Source organism: Equus quagga, chromosome 4, assembly GCF_021613505.1.
Source record: "Equus quagga isolate Etosha38 chromosome 4, UCLA_HA_Equagga_1.0, whole genome shotgun sequence".
In the NCBI taxonomy this organism is placed as follows: Eukaryota; Metazoa; Chordata; class Mammalia; order Perissodactyla; family Equidae; genus Equus; species Equus quagga.
In genome coordinates, this window is record NC_060270.1 from 136,552,423 (window position 1) to 136,578,551 (window position 26,129).

General features: G+C 38.2%; 1 protein-coding gene across 4 annotated transcripts in view; it reads right to left on the bottom strand.

The window, feature by feature from the left end:
* ALS2 (alsin Rho guanine nucleotide exchange factor ALS2) overlaps nucleotides 1-26,129 on the bottom strand; it is a 72,221-nt gene that overhangs the window by 20,027 nt on the left and 26,065 nt on the right. For 3 of the 4 annotated variants that reach the window (XM_046658173.1, XM_046658171.1, XM_046658172.1), the window contains exons 8-20: nucleotides 23,887-23,964; nucleotides 20,658-20,840; nucleotides 18,559-18,730; nucleotides 17,569-17,749; nucleotides 14,834-14,899; nucleotides 8,645-8,807; nucleotides 4,263-4,394; nucleotides 3,734-3,862; nucleotides 3,284-3,354; nucleotides 2,821-2,887; nucleotides 2,275-2,477; nucleotides 2,093-2,158; nucleotides 530-628 (exon numbers count right to left, since the gene is read on the bottom strand). In XM_046658173.1, the coding sequence (XP_046514129.1) occupies nucleotides 530-628; nucleotides 2,093-2,158; nucleotides 2,275-2,477; nucleotides 2,821-2,887; nucleotides 3,284-3,354; nucleotides 3,734-3,862; nucleotides 4,263-4,394; nucleotides 8,645-8,807; nucleotides 14,834-14,899; nucleotides 17,569-17,749; nucleotides 18,559-18,730; nucleotides 20,658-20,840; nucleotides 23,887-23,964 (1,610 nt within the window). The remainder of the gene's footprint in view (nucleotides 1-529; nucleotides 629-2,092; nucleotides 2,159-2,274; nucleotides 2,478-2,820; nucleotides 2,888-3,283; nucleotides 3,355-3,733; nucleotides 3,863-4,262; nucleotides 4,395-8,644; nucleotides 8,808-14,833; nucleotides 14,900-17,568; nucleotides 17,750-18,558; nucleotides 18,731-20,657; nucleotides 20,841-23,886; nucleotides 23,965-26,129) is intronic. The other variant, XM_046658174.1, reaches the window with a different exon arrangement.

The following is a 26,129-nucleotide window of genomic DNA, read 5'->3' on the forward strand; positions in this document are numbered from 1 at the left end:
CCATATTAGAATCATATAACAAATAGAAGATAAATTTACAGGCAAGACACTTAGGAGATTCTGTGAGAAAGTCAAAGTTTATAAAGTTTGTACAATTTTGTTAAGAACTAAATAATAACCTAATATATTCATCCTGTGATAGACAAGAGGTTGATCTTTTTTTTTTAAAGATTCTATTTTTTCCTTTTTCTCCCCAAAGCCCCCTGGTACATAGTTGTTGTATATTTTTAGTTGTGGGTCCTTCCAGTTGTGGCATGTGGGATGCTGCCTCTGCCTGGCTTGATGAGTGGTGCCACATCCGTGCCCAGGATCTGAAACAGTGAAACCCTGGCCACTGAAGCAGAGGGTGCGAACTTAACCACTCGGCCAGCCCCAAGGTTGATCTTTAAAAGAAGACTTTACGCAGTTTCAGTCATAAGAAGAGTAAATAAAACTTACTCCTTGGAAAATTTTGGCTACACAAACATTTAGGTTTATATAATTCTTTGAAAAAACAACACCAGTCTAACAACCTTTCCAGTGTTATTACCTAAAGACTCCCTGACCACACATCTTTCCTTCTTTCCAATGGCCCACATAATGGTCTTCTTTGTTCAAGGCTTTGTTTGGGATTCTGTATTCTCCATACCTGCCAAGGAAAAGTAAAAAATCAGAAGGTGCAATTATGACATATTCACCTTTTGTATGTATACATTTGTAAACATTTTAACAAGGAGATCAGAGAAAAGACTTACCTATAGGAGGAAAGGGGTAAACGAAGTCTTGGTTTAAGTCATATCTATAACCTAAGCTCTTTGGCAAGTCCTAGAGGAGTGGGACTCCACTACACAGAGAGATTAGGTGTTTTATCTCAAGTCCAGTGAAAAACAGAAAACCTGTGTCCTAAACCTATCTCTGCCACTAATGAGCCACATCACCTTGGGTAAGTCCAGTACCCGGCTCCTTCATCTGTAGAAGCAGGGAGGTAAATCAGATTATCTAAAGTCTCTTCTCATTCTAAAATTCCATTAAAAAGAGATTCAAAGGCCTCATAAACATTTATATTATCACACACAAAAGATCACCTACCCAATATATATAATAATCTTTTTTTTTGTTTTTGTTTTGGCTGAGGAAGATTAGCCCTGAGCTAACATTTGTGCCAGTCTCCCTCTACTATTTATATGTGGGTCACTGCCACAGCATGGCTGACAAGTGCTATAGGTCTGTGCCTGGGATCCAAACCTGCAAACCTGGGCCACTGAAGCAGAGCACGTGGAACTTAACCATCAGGCCACAGGCCTGGCTCCTATAATAATCTTTTTTTATACGTTTATGCATCACTTAACAACAGGGATACATTTCGAGAAATGCGTTAGGCAGTTTCGTCATTGAGAACATCATAGGGTATATTTACACAAACCTAGATGGTATGGCACACTTAGGCTACGTGGTACTAATCTTATGGGACCACTGCGCTATATGTGGTGCATCACTGACTGAAACATCGTTATGTGGCGCATGACTGAATAGTAAAATAAATTACTTCTCTAACATGATACGAAATACTTCACTGCCAAATTTATCATGTAAATGTACTATAGTGTTAGAAAACACAACAAACTTATACAAAAATAATGTCATTTGAGTGCCATTAGGATAACATACCACTTAGAAGATTTCCTCTTTAGCATATGACAGAAATTAAAGATGCTTTAAAACTACTGAAAGGAAAATTTCTCTCTGTCCTTTGTGTCAAGGCGGCACTACTACCTCAAAAGTTTCGCCAACAACACTACCCAAAGTTCTCAGTCTTCGCAAGTGTGAAATGGATAGAAAACACAGTCTCATTTTAACATATGGAAGGCTGTGTAACTTGAAATCACATGGCTCTCCCAGTAAACAACTCACTCTCGGTAAACGATAGCTGCAGCCTAAGTTCCTAGGTCTCTCCATGTTCACACATCTGCATTATGAGCCCTAATACACTGGACGTATTTCTAAGAAACAAAACAGAAATCTACCGATTGTTTCAAAAATAGCTCTGAACACAAAATAATGTAATTTGTAACTGAAGTTGAATTTATCTTCCTGTTTTACACAATTTTCTTACCCATCTTCCAAGCCATTCCTGAACATGCCAGAATACATCTTTCCATCTGGCCACTTCAAAACCCCTCTGGAATACATAAGCAAAGAATAATACATGTCAATTAATGTTTCATATATAATCAATACTTTCTCAGTAATTAGACTATCATCCTCACCCCAGGCATAAATCTTAAACATTTTCACCTGCCATGAGGCTTCCCTGAAAGCCAGCGTCCATCATAGGTGGCATCCTTTAGGCGAGCATCCTTGTAGAAAGTATATTTGGCACTGCGTGAAATGGGTGGTTCCTGCCTCTGAATACTGCTGCCACTACTATAAGGCGGAAGATCAGATGTCCCCCTCAAAGCCTGATCCACAGCTTGGCTTACAGCCCGGAGCCATTTAGTCTAGGAGCAAAAAGTAAATGTCAATAAGCTTGAGACAACAACTCATCATGCATTGCTTTAAATCCTGCTAAGTTTCCTTGGTATCTGTAATTTTTCTGTCTCCTAATACTTTTCTTATTAACTGAATAATGCTGATTGGCTCTTGGAATTCACTACTATATGTTTAAAATTAAGTCACATTAAAATAACAAAAACAAAAATCTAGTCTTTGTTTAACGAAGATTTATCAGACATAATTATGAATCATTAGCCAAGCAAAAACAATTTTTTTCTCTTCTTTACTACGATAAGAGACAGAAATAGCTAGGCCAAAGATTAAAAGAAAATACCATGATGAACTAACCTTTTCCTGGGGTGTTGATGAAATGAGAGTGAACTGCTCCTCAGGTGTAGTTATCTTTAAGCCATTCCTAAAACATTCACAAGGATAAATATCAGTGGGTAGGACAACCTGTCATCACAATATTAATCCTCAAATATGAAAAGCAACTTGTTTATTTCAAGAGGAGTAGAAGTCAAATGTAGATGCAGTCATGCCCTGGGTTTGGTTGCCACAGTGGGAGAAAGAAAAGACACAGTCACTCTGCTCTGTGTTGAACAATGGGGATGTGAGCAATGGAGCAGCCCTTTTACCACTGTCATGATCTGCCATGATCTTTACCACAGGCCATTTTACTACCTTTGTGCTAGGGAGGTGAGTCTCATTTATGCAGAATGGGGAGGTCTCCTGAGCTTTGTCATGTCTAAGGAAACAACCTGGGTAACAGAGGGACAGAATTAGGCGAACGGCAGGGTGGCACACTTACACACCACCAGCTTCTTCAGAAAGTGGCTCTGCCCACAGTGTGGCCAAAGGGAAAACATGGTGTGTGGAGAACTGAAACAAAGAAAATGGAGAAACATCTGAGAAAGCCCCCGTGGACCCTGGGGGTCTCTGCTGCATAACCCTTTTCAAATGGTTAAGTCCACACGGGTGCCACCATCTCAGCCACATAGTTCCCATGACATAGCCAAGCCCAATGGGTCTCATCTCTGCTGCAAGGACCCCTTCACGTGGCTGATACTCATTTGCAAGCTGGATACCAAAAATACTCCCTGAAATCTGGCCCGTACTATGCATGCAAGCTAAACACTCTCTTCTATTCATTAGTTCCAGCAAAATCACCATAAGTTTTAATGCAAACTGATGGCACAATTAATTAAATAAGTATAGTGCTCCACCTCCCAGGGCCTCTAAGGTTAGGAATCTGGCCTACCTGGGCATGGACTAGGGCATCATTAAAGAGAATGAACCAATTCACAGAAAACCTCCCTGCATGCTGCAGAGACAGGGCTCGATTACTGCTCTCACACAGCAGTCGACGCTCTGGCTTCCTCAAGGAATCCTGGAATTAAAAACAAGTACAAAATCAATCAAAATTACTTAATAGGCAAAGAGAAAATGAAAAAGATATAAATCACATTTAAGGAAATTTACTGGTCATAGCTTAGTTTGGTGTTAATTTACACGGGATCCAAACATTTCAAAAAATCAGTGCTCAAAGGAGACTAAAAAGAAGACAGGAACAAATAAAAGAAGGTGAAATACATGTTCAGAGAGGATTCCTATAACTTAGGGAAGATGTTAATGTTTAGAGCATCCACTGCTGTGGTCCTTAGACCAGGCTGAGAAAGGGGCTCATTGAAGCATTACTACCATAAACGAGTAAGGAAGAGAGAAAATAATGACAGTTGTTACGGAGATGCCTGCTGCGTGCTGGGGTAATGACAATTGGCATGGTTTACCGTCATTTTTCCAGGAAAGGTCTTCCAGAAGCCCAGTGTGTATTCTGCTTCCTTCCTTTTCCTGCCGAGATGGACAGCAAGAGACTCATAACAAGAACTGGAATCCTGCAGCTTCTGGTATTCTGGAGATGTCTGGAGGCAAATAATTAAGGGAGGAAAAAAAAGAATATAAAACAATTGTCCAGAATCTGTAGCCTCAGAGTGGTTTAGACATGTAGTGTTAAGTTTAGGGAGGAAATCCAGCCTAAGAACAGACATGTTACACTAAAGGGAGCTGAGCAAAAAGATTTGTTCCAGAAAATTCTATTACATATAGTTTCATATAAAATAGAGGAATAACTCAAGGGAGAAAGAAGCAAATACCAGCAGTTACCAGTGAGGCAAGGAGCAGCGAACTTGGACTAGGGCAGGAATTCTCACATGTTTTGGTCTCAAAATGCCTCTGCTTTGCTTATGTGGGTTACATCTATTGATACTTACCATATTAGAAAACAAAGTTGAGAAATAAAAAAACCCTTTATTAATTCACTTTAAATACAGTAATATTTTAAATGAAAAATAACTGTATTTTCCAAAACAGAAAAAAATGTTTAGTGAGAAAAGTGGCATTGTTCTACATTTTTTTCTAATCTCTTTATTACCTGGCTTAAAAGGCGACAGCTAGATTTTTCTCATCTGCTATGGCATTTAATCTATTACGATACGCTGTTTGGTTGAAATATATGAAGAAAATCTTGCTTTATAAAGATATAGTCAGAAAAGGGAGAAGTATTTTAATAGTCATTTCAAATAATTGTGGATACTCTCCTTTGAAACCAACCCCAAACTTGTTAAGTGGTAGTTTCTTAAAAGTAGCTTGAATGTGAAACTACATTGATGGAACTTATCGTACTCTGTTACTCCACTGGTCTATCTTAGACTTTGAACAGATCTTTTACCCATGCATGACATGTGGACTGGAACATTTGGAAAATATTGGTTCAATGAGTTATGCAGACCTTCCAAATGTTGATACATTTTATTATACAACATCAAAAGTCACATGTTAATATTATCACCAATCTATCAGAGAAAGTCTTTAAGTAGTGGGAAACTGCCAACTCACAGTGACAGATACGTTTCCCACATTTTAATTTTTGCTTAAAAGTTCAGATTTTATCATTGACAACAAACACTGTCAGTTGTCCTCCTTGAAGTGACTCATTTACTCATTTTTGAGAAGATATCTGCCAAATACCCAAATCTAAATAACTATAGTTTATCTGTCAATCGTTCTTTCAAGTTAAAAAAAAAAAAGCAGTTCTCAACTCAAACCTCAATTTTGTGCTTTTCCTTGAAAAATCTCCCTACTTGCTGCATACTTGGCTATGCAGCAGAGCTACTTTATGTGTATGTCCCATTTCACCACACAGAATATTAAAAAGATATACTTCTAGGCGCCAGCCCCATGGTGTAGTGGTTAAGTCCAGCACACTCCACTTTGGTGGTCTGGGTTTGAGGGTTTGGATACCGGGCACAGACCTACAACACTCATCAGCCATGCTGTGGCAGTGACCCACATACAAAGTAGGGGAAGAGTGGCAACAGATGTTAGCTCAGGGCTGATCTTCCTCAGGAAAAAAAAAAGATATACTTCTATGTGTGGTGATGGATATTAACTAGACTTACTGTCTTACTGTGATGGTCATTTCACAATATATACAAATACTGAATCATATGTTGTACACCTGAATCTAACATGATGTTATATGTCAACTGTATCTCAAAAATAGATCTATACTCAATGGTTTAAGTTAAATAAAATTAATTTTTACCACTTCATCAAGAATATTCTTAAGTGAAACTGGCATTTTTTTTTTTTTTTAAGATTTTATTTTTTCCTTTTTCTTCCCAAAGCCCCCCAGTACATAGTTGTATATTCTTCGTTGTGGATCCTTCTAGTTGTGGCATGTGGGATGCTGCCTCAGCGTGGTCTGATGAGCAGTGCCATGTCCGCGCCCAGGACTTGAACCAACGAAACACTGGGCCGCCTGCAGCGGAGCGCGCAAACTTAACCACTCGGCCACGGGGCCAGCCCCAAAACTAGCATATTTTTGCTTATTTTGTTTTTTAACTGCGAGCGTATGACAGCAAAGAACATAATGACCACGAGCACAGTTTGGAGCCACTGCCTTGATGCATGCTAAGGAGCCAGCAGTTTTACCCATCTTTACTTTTCACCATCAGTACAAATGACAACACAGAGGAAAAGCAAATGTCTTAATATTGTCCTGAAAATAATCTCATCTTACAAAACCCCTGAAAGGGTCTCTGGAACCTCCAAGGGTCTAGAGACCAAGCTTTGAAAACCCGCTGCAGGAGAGGGTCTAACTGCTGTGCCACGTGGAGGGAGAGTAGAAGGTAAGATGAAAGATGATCCCTCACAGCCATGAGTAATTACTTTACATTCCACAATTCTTAGAGTCATTTGTATTCATTTTTTCTGTTCATTTAAGAAACAATTAACAGTGTCTACTCCATACAGAATATTCTCCTGAGCACTAGGGATAAACAAGCAAGACACAATCTTTGTCTTCTGGGAGCTTAGAATCAGGCAGAGAAGATAGAAAACAGACAATATATCAGAATAATGCAGGGGTTTTGCTAACAGGTTATCTATCAAGAGACAACATAGTAAAGTGGTTAAAGAGAACAGACTCTGGAGCCAGAGTGCATGGATATGAATTCTAGCTTGACCAGTTCTCAGCTGTGCCTCAATTCTCTTATCTGCAAAAAGAGGATAAGAAGAATACCTATTTCACAGGGTTGATGTGGGAATTAAATGAATATACATAACATGCTTACTTAGAACAGTAACTGGCACGTGAAATGCACTGAATAAATATTGGGTATTATTACTTTTATCTAGAGAAGTTTATGTTTTTATGATGTCTAAACTGTACCTTCGACCTACTAACCAACAATTTGCAGTGATGGAACACAGCCATGTGTTTGGAAAAAACTTCCACAGATGATTCTGATCCCCAACCCTGGTTAAGGACCACAGACATAATGTGACAAGAGAATAATGGAGAGATAAAGTACAGCAAAGCACAGAGGAGGGAGTAACTGAGAAATGGAAATGGGAGGAAATGTGGTATAGTCAGAGGGGGCTTCATTTTCATGAGAAAAAGACTTGTCCCAGGCCTTGAAGGTTAACCACAGAGGATGGAGGTAGGATGTTTCAGGAAGCAAATATAAAGCATATGAGAGCTACACCCAGGGAATCTGAACCAACATGCAGGACACAGGGAGGAAAATAAAGCTAGAAACAGAAGAGGGTATGAGATTTTAACGGGTCTTAAATCCCAGACTAAAGAGTCTGGTATTTTTACACAGAACTGTGTAATAGTGGACTGGAAATAGTACAATATCAGACTCTCTGAACAATTCCAAGCTGATCTGGGAAGAAAGATTTTTGATTAATTGAGGGCATATTGAGGTAAAATCTGTATCTCATTGAGTTACTTGTGTAGCTCAAACCTTTATGGCTAAAACTAGATCAATTTGGGCTAAAATTGAAATCAGACTAAAAGAAAAGATCTACAAGACCACAGTAGGATCAAATGTAGAAAGCTCACATCAGTTCCTGGGTCACTCTAGAGACTGAAATCTGTCCAGATAAGGAGACAGATCCCAAGACTAAAAACATTCTAAAGTATAATTGACCCTGGAGTCATTATGGTTTCTCTGGAACCCTTCGGAATGGAAACAAAATGAAACTACACATTTCAGTACAGTTTCAAAGGCGAATGTCTCAAGACCAACTTTAAGATACACCTAATATCCTAGAGTGGTGCTAATCTTCCAGGACTTCACCTAACTAATTTTATACAGAAAGTGGACTAGTTAACATGTGAAACCATCCTGTAACACTGTGATTTCTCATAGCATATACTAAGGTGACCCAAACAGCTGGCATGAGTCTATCGTGATCCAGGCCAGGTGGTAACTCCACTGCCTCACTGGTGTGTGTCATCATTGGGAAAGCCAGGGAAACAGCTCTGTGTAACTTGTACTTGGTAAACTTTTTTTTTATGCACTCAATAAACTTTGACAATATTAAATAGGTAGCATAAGTGGGTCTCAACTTCAGACAGTTTCATAAAATGAATACAATTAATCTTGATAAGGCCCTGAGAGGAAACTGAATCCACAGCAAAGAAGGTTAGATTTACCTAGTCATACTTCTTTCATTTCCTTGAAGAAAAATAAATTTAATTAGACAGATATGCATATTAAATTATGGGAGCTCCAGATGTTGGGGTGGCACAATCCAAACAGACAGACAAACATAATCCCTGGCTTCCCAAGCATCCAAGAGGGTTTCTATGGGAGCTTACCACTTCAAAACAAGTAGCAAGCTTTAGCAAAACTTTTGCATAATTATGAAGTTGTCTGATTGGCAAGAAAAACAAAGTATTCAGTATTTCCATCAACTGTGTGTTTTCATCATTCACTTCTGATAAATCTTGCAACAGCTCCTGGTTTTTATTTAGGAAATCACTGGAGGTAGAGAAAAACAGAGATTCAGTTAATCATTTTGGTATTGACAGTACTGAATAGAAATATTTCATTAGATACTAGCTTTTTCAGAACGCACATTTCTAGGTATTATGAAAGTAGCAGAAGAAAAATACAATGATATAAGCCACATACAATTAAAAGAATTTCCCTGCCTATGAAATAGGATTGTTGAATATAAAAAGTAGCAAATGGTGGCAACAGTAACTCTATAATAACAGAGATGGTTAATCACAGATTTGTGCTTGAAATTCTAGGAAATGCATCATACATCCTATAGTTTCAGGGAATAACTGGAGACCAGCTGATGCCATTACATGCTAATTTCCAAGCCAAAAGTCACAGCAATTAATAGCAAGTCTAACTGCTCTAATCAGTAGAGCTACACAAAAATGCTGGAGGAAAAACAAAGGTCTTTGCTCAAACAGAATTGGCATATAATATTAAAACACTTCTAATTTCTTCTTTTTTGCTTCAACTGTTGATCATCTAATAAGAGTTTATTACAGGAGAATAAGAAACTGTAGATACCAGTACTACAATTAACAGCAAACAGTAAAGCATATTACATGTGAAGATTTCAATGCTGAGATCTTCAAAAGCATTTCAAACTGAAGCCAACATTTAGTTTTTATATTCATTTTTATATAAGTTCATTATTAAAATTTTACTGCAAATTTTAATGATGATCCATAACCTACTGAGATTATGCTCATCAGACCAAAATACTTAAAAGATTTGTAAAGTAAGTGTTGGCGGGACAGAATAATAATCCTTCTCTGCCACTTACTGAGCAATAACCATGTGCCAGGTAATGCCCTGAGCGATTTACAAGCATTGTGTATAATTCTTAGCTACAAGGTCTCAAATAGAACAATGTCACATGAGACTACAAGGCAAGAATGAATCATTTTATCATCCCTTAGAGAGCTATGGAATAAACAGATGTTTAACTCTAAAATTATGAAACATTATCTTGGAAAGATGGAAAAATATGTAACGGCTTCCAGCAACCCAAAAGTTTAATGGCACAAGTTGGACTTTTTCATAATGTAATTAAGGCCTCTGACAGAGTGTCCCGGGGAGCATGGTCCAGACTGTTATTTACAGCTGGCCTGTGTGGTGTTCCTGCACCCTCCTCCACATTCTGCTGCTGGGATCAGCTGAGGACACTCGTTTAACCCTACACAAGTGCTCTGCTTTGACTTGCTCCTGCGAGATGGAAGCAGTACATGGCAAACATATTCCCTCAGACCACATTTCTCCTGGATGCTTAGTACTAGACCAGAAATCTTCCAACTCTTGTGAACTCTATTACTTTTCAGGACTCACTCATGCCCTTGCCTACAGACTTTTCCAAAAAGGGCCCTGATAAGCACTCAGGAAACCTGAACCAGAGACTCAGTGTAGCTTATCTTCTCTTGGGAGTTTTTAATCTAACAGTGGCAATATTGCTCTTTTCTTATGTGGCTAGCTTTGCATTTGTTACTCAAAAAGATAAATATATTAAAGCTAGAAACAACCTAAGTATCCATTGACACATGGATGGATAAACAAAATGTGGTATATACATACAATGGAATATTATTTAGTCAGGCAACGGATTGAAATTTTGGTATATGTGACAACATGGACGGACCTTGAAAACATTATGCTTAGGGAAATAAGCCACACACAGAAAGACAAACATTCTCTGATTCCACTTATATGAGGTACCTAGAATAGGGAAATTCATAGAGACAGGTAGTAGAGTAGAGGTTGCCAGGGGCTGGAGGGAGGGAGAAAGGGGAAATTACTGCTTAATGGGTACAGTTTTTGCTGGGGATGATAAAAAAAATTTGTGTATAGAAAGTGGTGACAGTTTATACAACATGTGAACGTACTTGACGCCACAGAATTGTACACTTAGGAATAGTGAAAATGATAAATATCATGTTATGTGTATTTTATCACAATATTAAAAAGAAAACCTATATGATGGTCAAACCACCACACTAGCCTGAGGTGAGCAACTGAGTGATGAGAGCCTGAGCATCATCATCCGAGACCCACTAACTGCCATCTGGGCTCACTGGCTATCCCTAAGTTTCTCAAATTGTTCTCTTTTTTGTTTTTTTTAAGGATTTTTTTATTTTTCCTTTTTCTCCCCAAAGCCCCCAAGTACATAGTTGTATATTTTTAGTTGTGGGTCCTTCTAGCTGTGGCACGTGGGATGTCACCTCAGCATGGCTTGGTGAGCGGTGCCATGTACGCACCCAGGATCCGAACCCGTGAAATCCTGGGCTGCCGAATCTGAGCACACAAACTTAACCACTCAGGCATGGGGCAGGCCCCCACAAACTGTTCTCTTTTAAAATGAATTCTTTAAAATAATTTTAAAAATAGACTTTGCAAATAGAGGGTGAAAAAAGACATTAATTACTGACTTTGACTACATAAAACCCTGGGATTCATAACACCTGCTTGGGAAATGCTGGCCAAATCAAGACTTCATATCTGCTGCCACAGCTCGGAGTCATCAGTGTTCATTAATTGCTTTCCAAACTGTCCAAGCTCCAGCAAAAGGCATTCACATATGTCACATATGTCACTGATATAGCTGCTCTAACAAGGAGTCAGGTCAACTCTGAGTATTATGAACTCAACTGAAATACTAAAGGAATATTAATAAAGCATAATATGGCACCAGCGTCAGCAACTGCCATAGTCCTTCAAGAAGCCCCCAAGGCCTTCTCATTTAAATTGCCACAAGTCTTCACCTATTTTTGCATCTTCCTGTAATTAAACTTGCTTTTCTTAAAGCATTACTATTTGCAAAAATAACTGCAATTTTCTTTCTGCTTCATTTAACTACTGGTTTGACTGCAGTCATTTTCTGCTATTTTCTTTGGCCAAGATTCAGCATTTCACCAACACTAAAGGTTAAATAAGCTTTTGTTTTTGGTGAGGAAGATTGGCCCTGAGCTAACATCTGTTGCCAATCTTCCTCTTTTTGCTTGAGGAAGATTGTTGCTGAGCAAACATCTGTGCCAATCTTCCTCTATTTTATGTGGGATGCCTCCACAGCGTAGCTTGACAAGTGGTGCTAGGTCCATGCTCAGGATCCGAACCTGTGAACCATGGGCTGCCAAAGCAGAGCACGTGGACTTAACGACTATGCCACCGGGTTGGCCCCTAGATATGCTTTTTTAGTCATTATAATATACAGGTATATAATAAATGCAAAATCAGAAATTACAAGTGTAAACCTGTCATTTAAAAACCAGAAGCTCTCAGATGGAAAAAATCACAAAGCAGGAAGTCCACCCATTTGCTGCTTATAAGAAATATACAAAAACATTACAATACACTGCAGAAAAGCTGAAAGTAAAAAACATAAAGTGGTGTCATTACATTAACATTAAACAAAACAGCAAGATCAGGGATTTTAAAATTAATACATAAGGTTAAAATATAACACTGTTTAACCTGCCATTAAAAAAATGAAGGCCAAACCTCTATATTTTGGAAACGAATGAGCACAGACATAAGTCAAAGAAGAAATAATGATGGGAACTGTAAAAATATTTAGAACTGAATGACTATAAAAACAAAATGTATCAAAACTTTTAAGATACAGCTAACGCAACATTTAGAGGCAAACTTATAGCCTTAGATGGATACATTAGAAAAATAAAGAGTTTCTAAAATTAATGAACTAAATGCTAAACTCATGAAGTTGGAAGAGATTAACAGGTGAAGACAAAGAAAGTAGAAGGAAATAAAAAGCTGAAGTTAATGAAATAGAAAACAAAGAAAGGATTAATAAAAGCTTAATCTTTGAAAAGAGTAATAAAAAGGGGTAAAGTGCTTACAAGACTGACCAAGACGAAAAGATAAAAGGCTCAAATAAATAATAATAGGAACTGGGGGCTGGCCCCATGGCCAAGTGGTTAAAGTGCTACATGCTCCACTTTGGCAGCCCAGGTCCCTGGGTTCACATCCTGGGTGTGGACCCACTTCACTCACCAGTCATGCTGTGGAGGCATCCCACATACAGAAAGTAGAGGAAGATTGGTACGGATGTTAGCTCAGGGCTGATCTTGCTCAAGCAAAAAAAAAAACAAAACAAGGAAGACTGGCAATGGATGTTAGCTCGGGGAGAACCTTCCTCACCAAAGGAAAAAAAAGGAATGAAAAATAGGGGGTATAAGTCCAGTTATTATAGAAGTGAAACATCTTAAAACAATGGTAGGAATAATATGCCAATAAATTTGAAAACAAGGATGCTGTGAACAATTTTCCAGAATAATATAAATAATTAAAGGCATAAGAAGAAATAAAGATCTAAACAGACCTATTCATTAAAGAAATTAAATCAGTAGTTTAAGAACTCTCTACAGGAAATGCTCCCATGAAGGCCATACATTTTTACAAATGAGGTCCACCAAATCTTCAAAATACAGATAATCTCTGTCTCTTTCAAACTATTCCAGAGAATAGGAGAAGAGAGAAAGCTCCCCAACTCATTTTATAACTGCTAGTGCAATCCTCTTAACAAAATTGGGCAAGCACAGAAGAGAAGGAAACCTCATATTAACATACATGCGAAAATCTCAAATATTAGCAAATTAAATCCAAGCAATGTCTTAAAAAACTAATACAGGGCTGGCCCCATGGCCTAGTGGTTAAGTTTGGCATGCTCTGCTTCAGTGGCCTGAGTTCAGTTCCCAGGGGTGGACCTACACCATTTGTCAGCCACCATGCTGTGGTGGTGACCCACATACAAAATAGAGATAGACTGGCACAGATGTTAGCTCAGGATGAATCTTCCTCAAGCAAAAAGAGGAAGATTGACAACAGATGTTAGCTCAGGGCAAATCTTACTCAGCAAAAAAACCCCAAAAAACAAAAAAACTAATACATAAAGACCACTGAACTTGGGGGCCGGCCCCACGGCCGAGAGGTTAATTTCATGTGCTCTACTTTGGCTGCCCTGGGTTTCACTGGTTCGGATCCTAGGTGTGGACATGGCACTGCTCATCAGGCCATGCTGAGGCGGCATCCCACATAGCACAACCAGAGGCGCTTACAACTAGAATATACAACTATGTACTCAGGGGCTTTGGGGAGAGGAAGAAGAAAAAAGAAAAAAAAAAAAAAAGAAGAAGATTGGCAACAGATGTTAGCTCAGGTGCCAATCTTTAAAAAAAAAAAAGACCACTGAATTTACCTTGGGAATCCAAGGATATTTACCATTAAAAAAAAAAATCAATTGCTCTTCAACCTTTAGGAATAAAAGGGAGCTTTTTAACCCCATAAACGATATTTACCAAAAACTGAGGTAATCTTTAATGTTAAAATATTAAAAGTATTCCTTTTAAAACAAGAAATGAGATAAAGATGTTACTACTCTTCCTATTAGGATGTAAGATCAAAAGCAAACATGGCAAAACGTTAACTTCTATTAAATATGAGTCGTGAGTACACATCTGAAATGTTTACTTTCAAAATATAACTGAACGCTTTAAAGCTGCCTTTGTTGCTAGATCAACACTTGTTGAGAACTACACAGTTCAGAATGATTAGCCTCATGTAAAGGGCTTATATATTTATTACTTATCCAGAAGCTAAATGCAAAAACTTTGTATTTGTGCAACACTTTGCACTTTTCTCTGTAACATCACATACATTATTTATTCCTTGCAACCGGGGAGAGAACATCATCATTTTTCAGATAAAAAAAAAATTAAGCTCAATTTGGTGAAGAGCTGTCCAAAGTCTCAGGGGTAATAAGTGATAGCACTAAAGGACCAGATCTTGTGGCTTTTTCAACAGCATACTACTTCCAATGATAATCAGGGGCTATTAATACAGGTCCTTTATAAGTGTCAGTGAAAGTCTACACTTTGATTCATTTGGTAAAATGACCAAGTCAAAGCTTTTCCCGGGCACTCAAAAATACAGAACACTATAAAACATAATCTTTGGTTGTTAGAATGATAATTGGAAAGTATGTATTAGCTTACATGGCAGGCTTAGCAAGAAGCTGGAATCCTCCCATAACCAGGAAATTTGTAATAGATGTGCAATACCTTAAGCAAAAAAGAAAACACACGTATATTAGTGTTAAAATATTAATTTCCTCTTCAGAGTTTTTGAACAAGCATCTGGAACAGATACTTCTTGGTTTCTCACCAATGAGTTTCAGAACTTTTGTGATGTCAACATTCATGAACTGTAAAGGACTGAAGAGAAGGGCACATTATGTGATAATCACAATAATCTGGGGGGAGGGAAGCCACTTTAGTAAAGATCTTAATATAACAGGAAACTTAAAAAAACACCTACAGCTATGCACAAGATGTTAGAATTTACTTGATAGATTTTACTTTGGTAAATTAACAAACCTGAGAAAACATGATTAAAATTATTAGATTTTTAATGAGAATTTTCTCTAATTTTCACTTTAGGTTACCCAATTAAGTCTTCAGAAACAGATAACAGAGAAAGTAAGAAAATATGTTAAAAGATCTTGAGTGACAGCGTTAGAAAAGTCTGGTTAAGTATTGATCTACTGTAAGAGAATAAGTCTTACCATCTGCCAATCCTCCTGTTCTTGCTGAGGAAGACTGGCCCTGGACTAACATCCATGCCCATCTTCCTCTACTTTATATGTGGGACGCCTGCCACAGCATGGCTTGATGAGCAGTGCCATGTCCGCACCCGGGATCCGAACTGGCGAACCCCGGGCTGCCAAAGAGGAACGTGCGCACTTAACCACTGCGCCACCAGGCCAGCCCCAGAGATTAAGTCTTGATAAACTACTTTGAGTTCCATACTCCTGAGCTGGCAAATGACATCAATTGACTTTGAGAAAGAAGGAAAATTCCTGTTAAAAATAGCCCAAGGTAGGGGCCAGCCCTGTGGCTGAGTGGTTAAGTTTGCGCGCCCTGCTTCGTCAGCCAAGGGTTTCACAGGTTTGGATCCTGGGCACCGACCTAGCACTGCTCATCAGGCCATGCTGAGGCGGTGTCCCACATGCCACAACTAGAAGGACCCACAACTAAAATATACAACTATGTACTAGGGGGATTTGGGGAGAAGAAGAAAAGACAAAATAGCCCAAGGTACTATACACTTAAAAATAGTTATGATGGTTAGTTTTATGTGAATTTCACCATAATTAAAAATAATTTTAAAAATTCATAAATCAAGATTTTTTACTTGTCCCATCTATATGAATAAATTATGTTAAAAAAAATAGCCCAAGGTATCAAAACAAAAGCATTTTCAAGCATGTCTTGAAGTATCAGGGAAGAAAAAGTGAAATAGATTATGAGATGAATACAAGACAAAAAAAAAATTAATAAAGTTGAAACCTTCACACAAAATCTAGTTTAAAAAAGTAAACTGGTATCAAATTATGTTATTTTTCATGCCTGAAAGGTGATTTAAAAGATTCCAACCAGGGTATTTTCTCTCAGACAACAGCTTCAAATATATTCACTTTTGCTTAGAATTGAAATCACATGCATCTATCTGCACAAATATGCATAAGTCTGAAAAGGAATACACTATTAACAATAGTTATTTCTAGTGGTAGGATTATAGTGACTTTAAATATCTTTTTGATTATCTTATTTGTATAGTTTTCAATAATCAATATATATTACTTATATAAGAAAACAACCTAAACAAAACACCAACAGACTATGAGCTCCTTGAGGCAGGTGCACTGGCTCCACACTGTGGCTGCTGTGGTCTGGGAGCTCCACACAGCGCCTGCCATTTAGTGGGAACTTAGTTAATATTTGTTGGATGGATGAAGTAGGAATAAAGAAAGAAGAAAACATACACATCACATTGATAGCACAACCTAACAGACATTAATTTAACACAAATTATGCCTCCCATCATAATGTCAAAACACAAATTAAGAAAAAATGAGAAATATTTAAATTTGCAACTATACTTGGGAGATTTACTTGAAAAACATGAAAAGAACCTTGGATAACTATCCTAGGTTTTCTTAAGGAAATATCTTTATTTTAGAGGTAGTTTGGTCTTTAAAACTTCTATTTACAGAACAGTAAAAAGCAGACATTGGAACAGCTCCATATTTACAATCAGCAGTTAGTCTTTTTTTTTTTTTTTTTGAGGAAGATTCGTCCTGAGCCAACTACTGCCAATCCTCCTCTTTTTGCTGAGGAAGACTGGCCCTGAGCTAACATCCATGCCCATCTTCCTCTACTTTATATGTGGGATGCCTACCACAGCATGGCTTTTGCCAAGCGGTGCCATGTCCGCACCAGGGATCCAAACCGGAGAACCCTGGGCCGCCAAGAAGCAGAATGTGTGCACTTAACCGCTGAGCCCCTGGGCTGGCCCCAGCAGTTAGTCTTAAAATAATCAGTTTACTTATTTCCTCAAATTTTAGTATAATTTACTTAACTAAGCAAAATTGTTCTCTAGAGAACCATATTTATTATAGTACATTTTATGTAAATTAAGTATACTATAAATCACTCTGCTAGAATATACAAGAAAATACGAAAACTTATTTTTAACCTTTTTTCCCCCTTAGATAAAACTAAAATTTCAGCAATGCAGAACTACAGTTGACATAAGATTAAAATACTGCTTCGCAACTTCTATCACCTTATATCACTCTCCCTAATCTAGTCTCTTCTGATTAAGGAGCTGTTCTCCTTGGCAGAATAACCCTGCCGAGATTGAACATGACACGGGACTGGATACTTGCTCTGTGTAACTATCCAAGAAGAGACTTGCATGCTTCAGGATGACCAAACTCCTGGCTTCCTTTATCCCCTGAAGGAAGCTGCTCAGGGAGGCTCCATGCTGACCAATCAGGTAACACAGCTTGCTAAATCGGCTTGCCACCTCCTGCAACAGCTGGACTGTACTCGCAGTGCCCAAATTTTCTATAACAAAACAATGATGATGATGACAACATAGCCTAAAGACTCATTACCTGAATACTTTCTTATGATTATTATTTATTATTAATTATTTCAAGATTATGAATTCCCCTTTTCTAAGAATACTTAACATGTTGAGAGGTACTCTCAACTATGGAACCCAAATAATCACAGTGTTAAAGAAAGTAACTTTAGAGATGGCAGAATCCAGTCAGTTGAGGAACTTATTAAAAATACATTCACAGGGACCCTACAGATTCTGACTCCAGGGTTAAGATCCTAGGATGGATATATTGAAAGAAAAAGAAAGCCATCCAGGTAATTCTGAAGCCCAGCCAAATTTGAGAACCACTGAGCTAATCTAACTCTCTTCTCATTTTGAAGTAATCTAAAGCCAAGAGACAGGAAGTGAATTATCTAAATTCACACAATTAGTGACAGTCAGGAATTGAACTCACTTCTATAGTTAGACCTTGGTTAACATTTTCAACTTTTTGTACTGACTTCTGTTCTACTTGCCCCAGGGACAAGCCCAACCATTCAGTGCAGAGAAGCCAATCCAAAAATGAGACCGCTACATCACTCTGAACTTTACAGAGGACATCAGGAGATTGTTTTTTTCCAGTCCAAAGTTCCTCATTTCTAGGACAGAGAGGCTGAGGAGCAGATGAGGTAAAACCAACACAGAATCAGGAATCAGGTCAGGGAAACTTCTTTTCTTTACTTGCGATATAGGAAGAACGGACAACATAAGAGTCCTGATAATTGGCGGGGGGAGGATCGGGTGGGGAGGTGGGGAGGTGTCTACATACCTAAACTGAGAAGAGGCCTGAGAATCTGAGATTTGATATCACTTAGTTTTGAATAGAACCGTCTTTCCGTAGTAGCCAACTCATGGAGGCTGGCAATATATCCCATAATGTTTTTGTCCACCAAGGCTAGATAGCTGTCTTTTCCTGCTGTCACTCTGCTTATATATCCAAGCTGAAACAGAGAAGAAAAGATGAAAGATAATATATAATTTACTAATAGCAATAACTGAAGCTGGCTCGCATCAGCTGGGGAGAGCCAAGTGGTAATAGTCAGGAATTCTGCAAGTTGGTTGTTAAACCATTGGTAGCTTAAAACTGGCAATAGTAAAATTACTTAAAAAATTGGCAAACACTAAGACCAGGGCTTATTTTGTTTTGTTTGCTTTTCTTATAGCTGGTTTACCAGTGTATCATTGTTATAACTGTATTACCAGTGCACCATTGTTATATATGAATATCTGGATGTATATATAACTACATACATCTATACTTTTTTTTCTTCTCTGCTTTCTCTCCTAAAATCTCCCCAGTACATAGTTGTATATTTTAGTTATGGGTCTTTCTAGTTGTGGCATGTGAGACGCTGGCTGCCTCAACGTGCCTGATGAGCGGTGCCATGTCTATGCCCAGGATCTGAACTGGTGAAACCTTGTCTCGCCGAAGCAGAGCGCACAAACTTAACCACTCGGCCACAGGGCCGGCCCCTATACTTTGATTTATTGCCACAATACCTTTTATTTCATACTACATGTGTGTAGGACCACAGACACCCTAAATATATCGAGATGCAAATGATACAGATAGATGTCTCAGGACCCTTTTTTGCATGAAATATGATAAAAGAGAGCAGAGAGGATCTCTATGCTGTAGATCAAAAGGTCAAGGGTCTAGGTGTTATCTACGTCTTAAAAGTACAATATAAAGGGATTTTCTTTAAAAGGGACTTCTTGTCATTTACCCATGACCTTACTGAACAAAAACATTTGATGTCTTTATTCATATATTCCTATTAAACTAGACAACCAAGCTGTAGACCCAATAAACTATTAACATCCTATAGTAACTAAAGACACATATTAGAGCCTCAGCACCTTCATCAGCCTATTTCATCCTTTATTTGGACTGTGGAATTTTTCATGGGGAATGTGGAGCCAGGGCCACCAACTACAAAGAGTCAATTAGTACGTCTGGAATAACAGACTATGCGGAGGTCAAGACCCAATCATTGGTCAGGCCAGTGTTGCCTTCAGCAAGAAAGATCTTGTCCCTATACATTCATAGCTCACATATTTAGCCAGAAAAACAAACATGAAGGATAAAAAAAGTCCATAGGATATATTATTCAATAAGAATAAGAAAGCCAGAATGTACTAACTTTGAGGGTTAATTTCTTTGTAGCACATCACTTTAAGGATGTGAGTTACTTTAGCGGGGAAAAAAAACCCAGAAACGGGCCAATGGTTTAGGTTTATGAAAAAGAGACAGGAAGCAGGAAAGCAAAGAAATTCAGATCAACAAATGAAAAAGAAGGGAGTAAATAATAGTAAATAAAATGAAAAGCTAAGAGAAGAAAGGAAGTGATGGGAAACACAGCACTGTCGGTTGCCTGTCAGGTCTGCTGCAAGCCCATCTTGGGCCCCTATAATTTTTACTTCCCACTTACAGTTAAAAACTCTTCTACTCTATTTCTAATTCACCTGAGAGTTCCATGAATGCAGTCAGGAAATTTCATTGTGAAATATACTTTTCAATACTCCTACATGAGGATATTAATTCAATGAATATTTATAAAGTATTTACTATGAAGATACAGCAGTAAATGAGAGAGCCTAAAATCCCTACTCTGAGGAATCTTGCAGTTAAGGAGGACAGACAATAGACAAAATACGTAAATTATATAGTGTATTAGAAGGTGATATGCACTATGGAGAGAAATAAGGCAGGAAAAGGAGTGAAGGGGGGGTGGGAAGGGGTTTTCAGTTTTAAATATAGTAGTCAGAGATACTTAAAAATACTAGGCATCCACACAAATAATAACAAAAACACAAGACTGCTGGTGTGGTATACAATGTGGGCCTTACGATCCAATTCCTGTTCACCTTACTACAGGAGAGAAGTACCGGAGTCTTAGTACCACTGTGATTCTCTGGAAGGTTGTCACCTTCTGTAGGGTCCTGTCGGCCACTATAATATAACCCAGGCTGGAAGTCTTCTGTATCCACTAAAAACAGGGAATAATCCTGGCCTGCAGCTACACTCCAGACTCCATTTTTACCGTTTACCTGCAACGACAGCAAGATATTGCCTGTGTAAGATGTTAACAATCAGATAAAAATTCAGATCCACAGGAAGTGAAATGTAATATTACTTAAACAGGTACGGTGCAAAGTCAGTCATATCTCAGAGGGCAAAACTCACCCAGCAACGTACCCAATCAATTCCAGAAAAGATGCAGGAATAGGAAGGAATTCTTTGTTTAGCTTTTAAATTTGTAACTGGATTGTTTCCATAAACATCTTAAAAACTGGAATTTAAAAAGGAAAAACTATAGATCTGATTTTTTAATTGTTATTTTTGGAAGTCCCCACAGGACTCAGCCTGTACTACAGTTAAGAGACCCAAAAACTTCTACAGCCCTATTCTGACAGCTAGGGCACATCTTTGTCCATTCACATCTAGCTATGTGCACAAAAATCAAGGTAAAAAGAAAATCTAATATGGCTAAATTCCATTCTGGCCAACTAAACCCTTGTGTGCTAAAATTCAGTTTTCCCACTTGGAACTCACTACCTCTCTGATGTGACTTCACTGTGCCAACTCCCAGGATGCTGAAACAGGCAGGACCCCTTTGGGGCCCATCTACATGGATCCCCTAGACCAGTGGTTCTCAACGAGTGGTCTTTGAAGCAGCAGCAGGAACCACCTAGGAACATGTTAGAAATGCAAACTCAGGCCACAGAGCTACGGGGAGTGGGACCCAGCAATGTGCTTTAGCAAGCTCTCCAGGTGATTCTGAAGTATGCAAAGGTTTGAGAACCACTGCCTTAAACCAATGGTTTTCAAACCTCAGGATTCCACATAGTGATTCAGGAACCACCATGGAAAAGCCCGTGCCAGGGCTCTGCCCCCACCTCCTCCATCTTTCAAATAAAGTAGTTCCATGTTTATCTGTTTTATGTACGGGATTACACATAAGATTTCATTTGAAGAAAGTGTTCTGCTATGGAAACTACTGGCCCAACCTCCAAACCCAACTTCAGCTGTGGCCCCCGAGACTGAGAAGTAAAATCCCCCTAATCTGTTAGATTCTGTGTGTCTAGAAGGCTCCAAATCCTAGGTGATTAGGCATTTGTGTGAGTGTGTGTGTGTGCACGTCTCCACTACTTTATAGCTATCCAAATAACTGACTTCCTGTTAATTTTGCAAAGAATGAATTAAAACTTTTGCAGAAGGAAACACCCTTCTTCTTAGTCTCTGATCAAAACTAATTCAGATCTCACTCTGCCTTGACTTTTAATTCACAATTAAAATGACTTCAAAATGTTTTTCTCACCCTTCCCCCAAATAAAAAAACAAAAATTCTGATGCTGTAATTTTTGTATGTACAGTTAAAAAGTGATGAAACTAAAACCTTATAACAAACTGTAATCTCTTGGCCAACTAAAATGTTAAATAAAAATTTGATTTCCAGGGTCTCCATGCTATATTACAAAACCTTCATCTGTATAAATGCATGATCTACTTTATTCAAATAAAAAAGAAAAACAAGGAACAATGATTTACCATATCTTTATTTGTGACTAACTATCAGAAATTGAATATCACACCATGGAATTTTTTTTTTTTTGAGGAAGATTAGCCCTGAGCTAACATCTGCTGCCAATCCTCCTCTTTTTGCTGAGGAAGACTGGCCCTGAGCTAACATCTGTGCCCATCTTCCTCCACTTTATATGTGGGACGCCTACCAGAGCATGGCATGCCAAGCGGTGCCATGTCAGTACCCGGGATCTGAACCAGCGAACCCCGGGCCACCGAAGCAGAACGTGCAAACCTAACTGCTGCACCACCAGGCTGGCCCCTGAAATGTTTTATACCGAAAATATTTTATTTAAGATTGGAGCTAGAAGTAATAACTGTTCCCTAACTTTTTTAAAAAAAACTTTCCTTCCCAGTAAAATTAAGTTCACTGGAAGGAAAGGCAGCACATAAGTCATATATAGTGATGGATGCACAGTACATACTGAATACACAAATTATTGGAATGTGTATTAACAGTAGCGTATATTTGAATCATATTCCTGAAACTGAGGTAACTATCTTTTTTCAGTCTCTACAACTCAGTGGAGGGAGCATGTCTTGGGAGAGGGTAGATATCAGAATCAAACTACAAATACAAGAGCTCCATATTTTATTCTATTAGGCTATCACCATGCACATTCCCCGCCCACCATCCCTCAAAAAACAAACAAATCTTGTATAAGGAGTCAATACTATCAATGAGAATTTAGTATTTCTGCAGGTGGGGCAGAAAAAAAGGTTGAGAAACACTCCTCTAGAACTGCATCTAAACAGGACTAAAAAGCTACCAATCTTTGAATAGCATTACTTGAACTAAAACCAATTCACACAACAGTGAAGAAATCATCTATACTTTTAACTTCACTATAGAAAATAAAAAGAGTTTAAAAAAAGGTTTAATACTATAACTACGTACATTAAAAAAAAACAAAAAACTTTTTGTGAGGAAGATTGGCCTGAGCTAACATCTGTTGCCAATCTTCCTGTTTTATGTGGGACAGCACCACAGCACGGCTTGATGAGCAGTGCCAGGTCTGCACCCAGGATCTGAACCTATGAACCACGGGCCACCAAAGCAGAGCACATGAACTTAACCACCGTGCCACTGGGCTGGCAAAAAACACCACCACCAAATAATATGTAAAAGTCAAACTTCAGTGAGAATTCAAAGAGTAGGCATTATTTGGTAGTATAAAGCTCAGAAGTCAACACCATAGTCCTAGAGATACTTGTTTTAAAAGAAAGAACTTTTTCATTTTTGCCTTTAAAACAAAGACAGAAGAATGGACTATTCAATGAACAGTGGCAGTTAAGAAGAAAAGAAACATTAACATAAAAAAAGAACATTTAGCTTGAAAACAAATAGCTTCAGGTTTTTAAAAAAATTTTTTTAAGTACGTCAAAACAAATTTAGGTTACAAATATAGAAGTCTGCTAATTTTTTAAAACACAAAATGGAGAAATATCAAGTGTTATAACTCAGAATTCTGGAATAAGTTGCTATAAAAGTTATCAAGCTGACAAAAATACCTTTGCAAGACGAGGAACTGTTGTTGGAAAATCGGAATGCCCAAGTTGACCAAAGGTATTGCTACCCCATGAGTAAACCTGTTAGAAAATCAAGCAAAGCAGGTAAGAGTTGTGAGTCTGATTTTGCACATCAGCTCTGAATCTGGATAATATATGTATATACCAACAGTTACACACAGATTACTTATACTAGGCTTTCCACTCTTTAAAATAACAGATATTGAGAAAATTCATTTTTTGCATTAAAAAATTTTTTGAGGTATAATTGATAAGTATTAGTTTCAAGTGTACAACACAAAGATTCAACATTTGTATGTGTTGTGAAATGCTTACCACAATAAGTCTAGTCAACATTCATCACTATACATAACAAATTTTTGTGTGATGAAAGCTAAGAATTACTCCCTTAGTAACTTTTAAGTATGCAATACAGTATTATTATTTTTTTTTTTTTAAGATTGGCACCTGGGCTAACAACTGTTGCCAATCTTTCTTCTTTTTTTTTTTTTTTTCTGCTTTATCTCCCCAAACCCCGCCGTACATAGTTGTATATCTTAGCTGCAGGTCCTTCTAGTTGTGGGATGCGGGACGCCGCCTCAACGTAGCCTGACCAGCGGTGCCATGTCCCGCCCAGCGGTGCCATGTCCGCGCCCAGGATCCGAACCCTGGGCCGCCGCAGCAGAGCGTGCGAACTTAACCACTCGGCCACGGAGCCAGCCCCAGTATTATTAACTATAGCAGCAATGCCGTATATTAGATTCCTTCACTCATTCATTTTATAGCTGGAAGTTTGTACCTTTTGACCCCCTTCACCCATTTTGCCCACCCACCCACCCCCTGCCTCTGGCAACCACCAACCTATTCTCTGTATCTATGAGCTCGGGTTGTTGTTGTTGTTGTTGTTTTTAGATTCCACATAAAAGTGAGATCATATGGCATTTGTGTTTCTCTGTCTAATCTAAGAAAAATTCATTTTTAAATAAAACCAGAGATAATGGGCAGACAGAGTACATAGGAAGACACATAGCCCAAGGGTTAACAACAACGAACGTTTTTTAGGTGTTTACTACCTGCCAGGCATTGTTCTTAACACTTTCTTCGTATTAATTAATCCTTAATTCTCACAACAATCCTTTTTTTTTTTACAGATGAGAAAACTGGCCCAGAGAAGTCACAAACTTGTTAAGTGGTAGAGCCAGGATTTAATCCCAGGAATTATCCTATACTTCCTCTTACAAAGAAAGTGATAAAAAATAAGGTAAGTGCTATAAAGAAAAAGGAAGCATGATTCTTTACTCTGTAGATAGGAAACCTTTCAATACATGAAGAGTCATTGTAGGAGAATCAGAAGTACCTATGCTCCACCACAGACAAAAGAAAACTAGATTCCAATGATGATGTTTAACGAAAATGGTTTTGTTTTTTCTGATTATAAAACGAATTCATGGTCACTGTACAAACTGTGACAGTACAAAGAAACAAAAAGAAAGTGAAAACCTCTGATGAATTGAACACTTAGAGAAAACTACTATTTTGTTTTGGGAACACACACATTTCCAGAAATTTTAATGTCTACTAAATAGAATGTATTTATATACAAAATGGAAAGTGCAAAATGGGACTATACTATCATTGCTGTTTTGTGATCTGACATTTTTACTTAATGCTATGCGTTGACATTTTTCTATGTCAATAAATATAGAGCTACAACATCATTTATAGTAACTACATAGAACTCCACTGTGGGTGTAGTTTAATCAATTACCTAATGATGTAAGCATACTTATTAATAATTTCTTTTTGGGGCTGGCCCTGTGGTGCAGCAGGTAAGTGCGCATATTCCGCTTCTGTGGCCTGGTTCGCTGGTTTGGATCCCGGGCACCCCTTGTCACGCCATGCTGTGGTAGGCATCCCACATATAAAATAGAGGAAGGTGGGCAAGGATGTTAGCTCAGGGCCAGTCTTCCTCAGCAAAAAGAGGAGGATTGGTAGCAGTTAGCTCAGAGCTCATCCTCCTCAAAAAAAAAAAAAAATTTATTTTCAATTCTTCAATATAAAAAATTACATTAAAAATCCTTGAGTATACATATTTGTGTATCTATTTCCTTAGGCTAAATTCCTAGGCAAAAAATTCTGGGTCAATGAATATGTACGTTCTGATTTATGATACATACCGACAAATTGTCTTCCAGCAAGGTCCAATGTACATTCCCACCAGCACTGTATGTACCTTTTTCCCATCC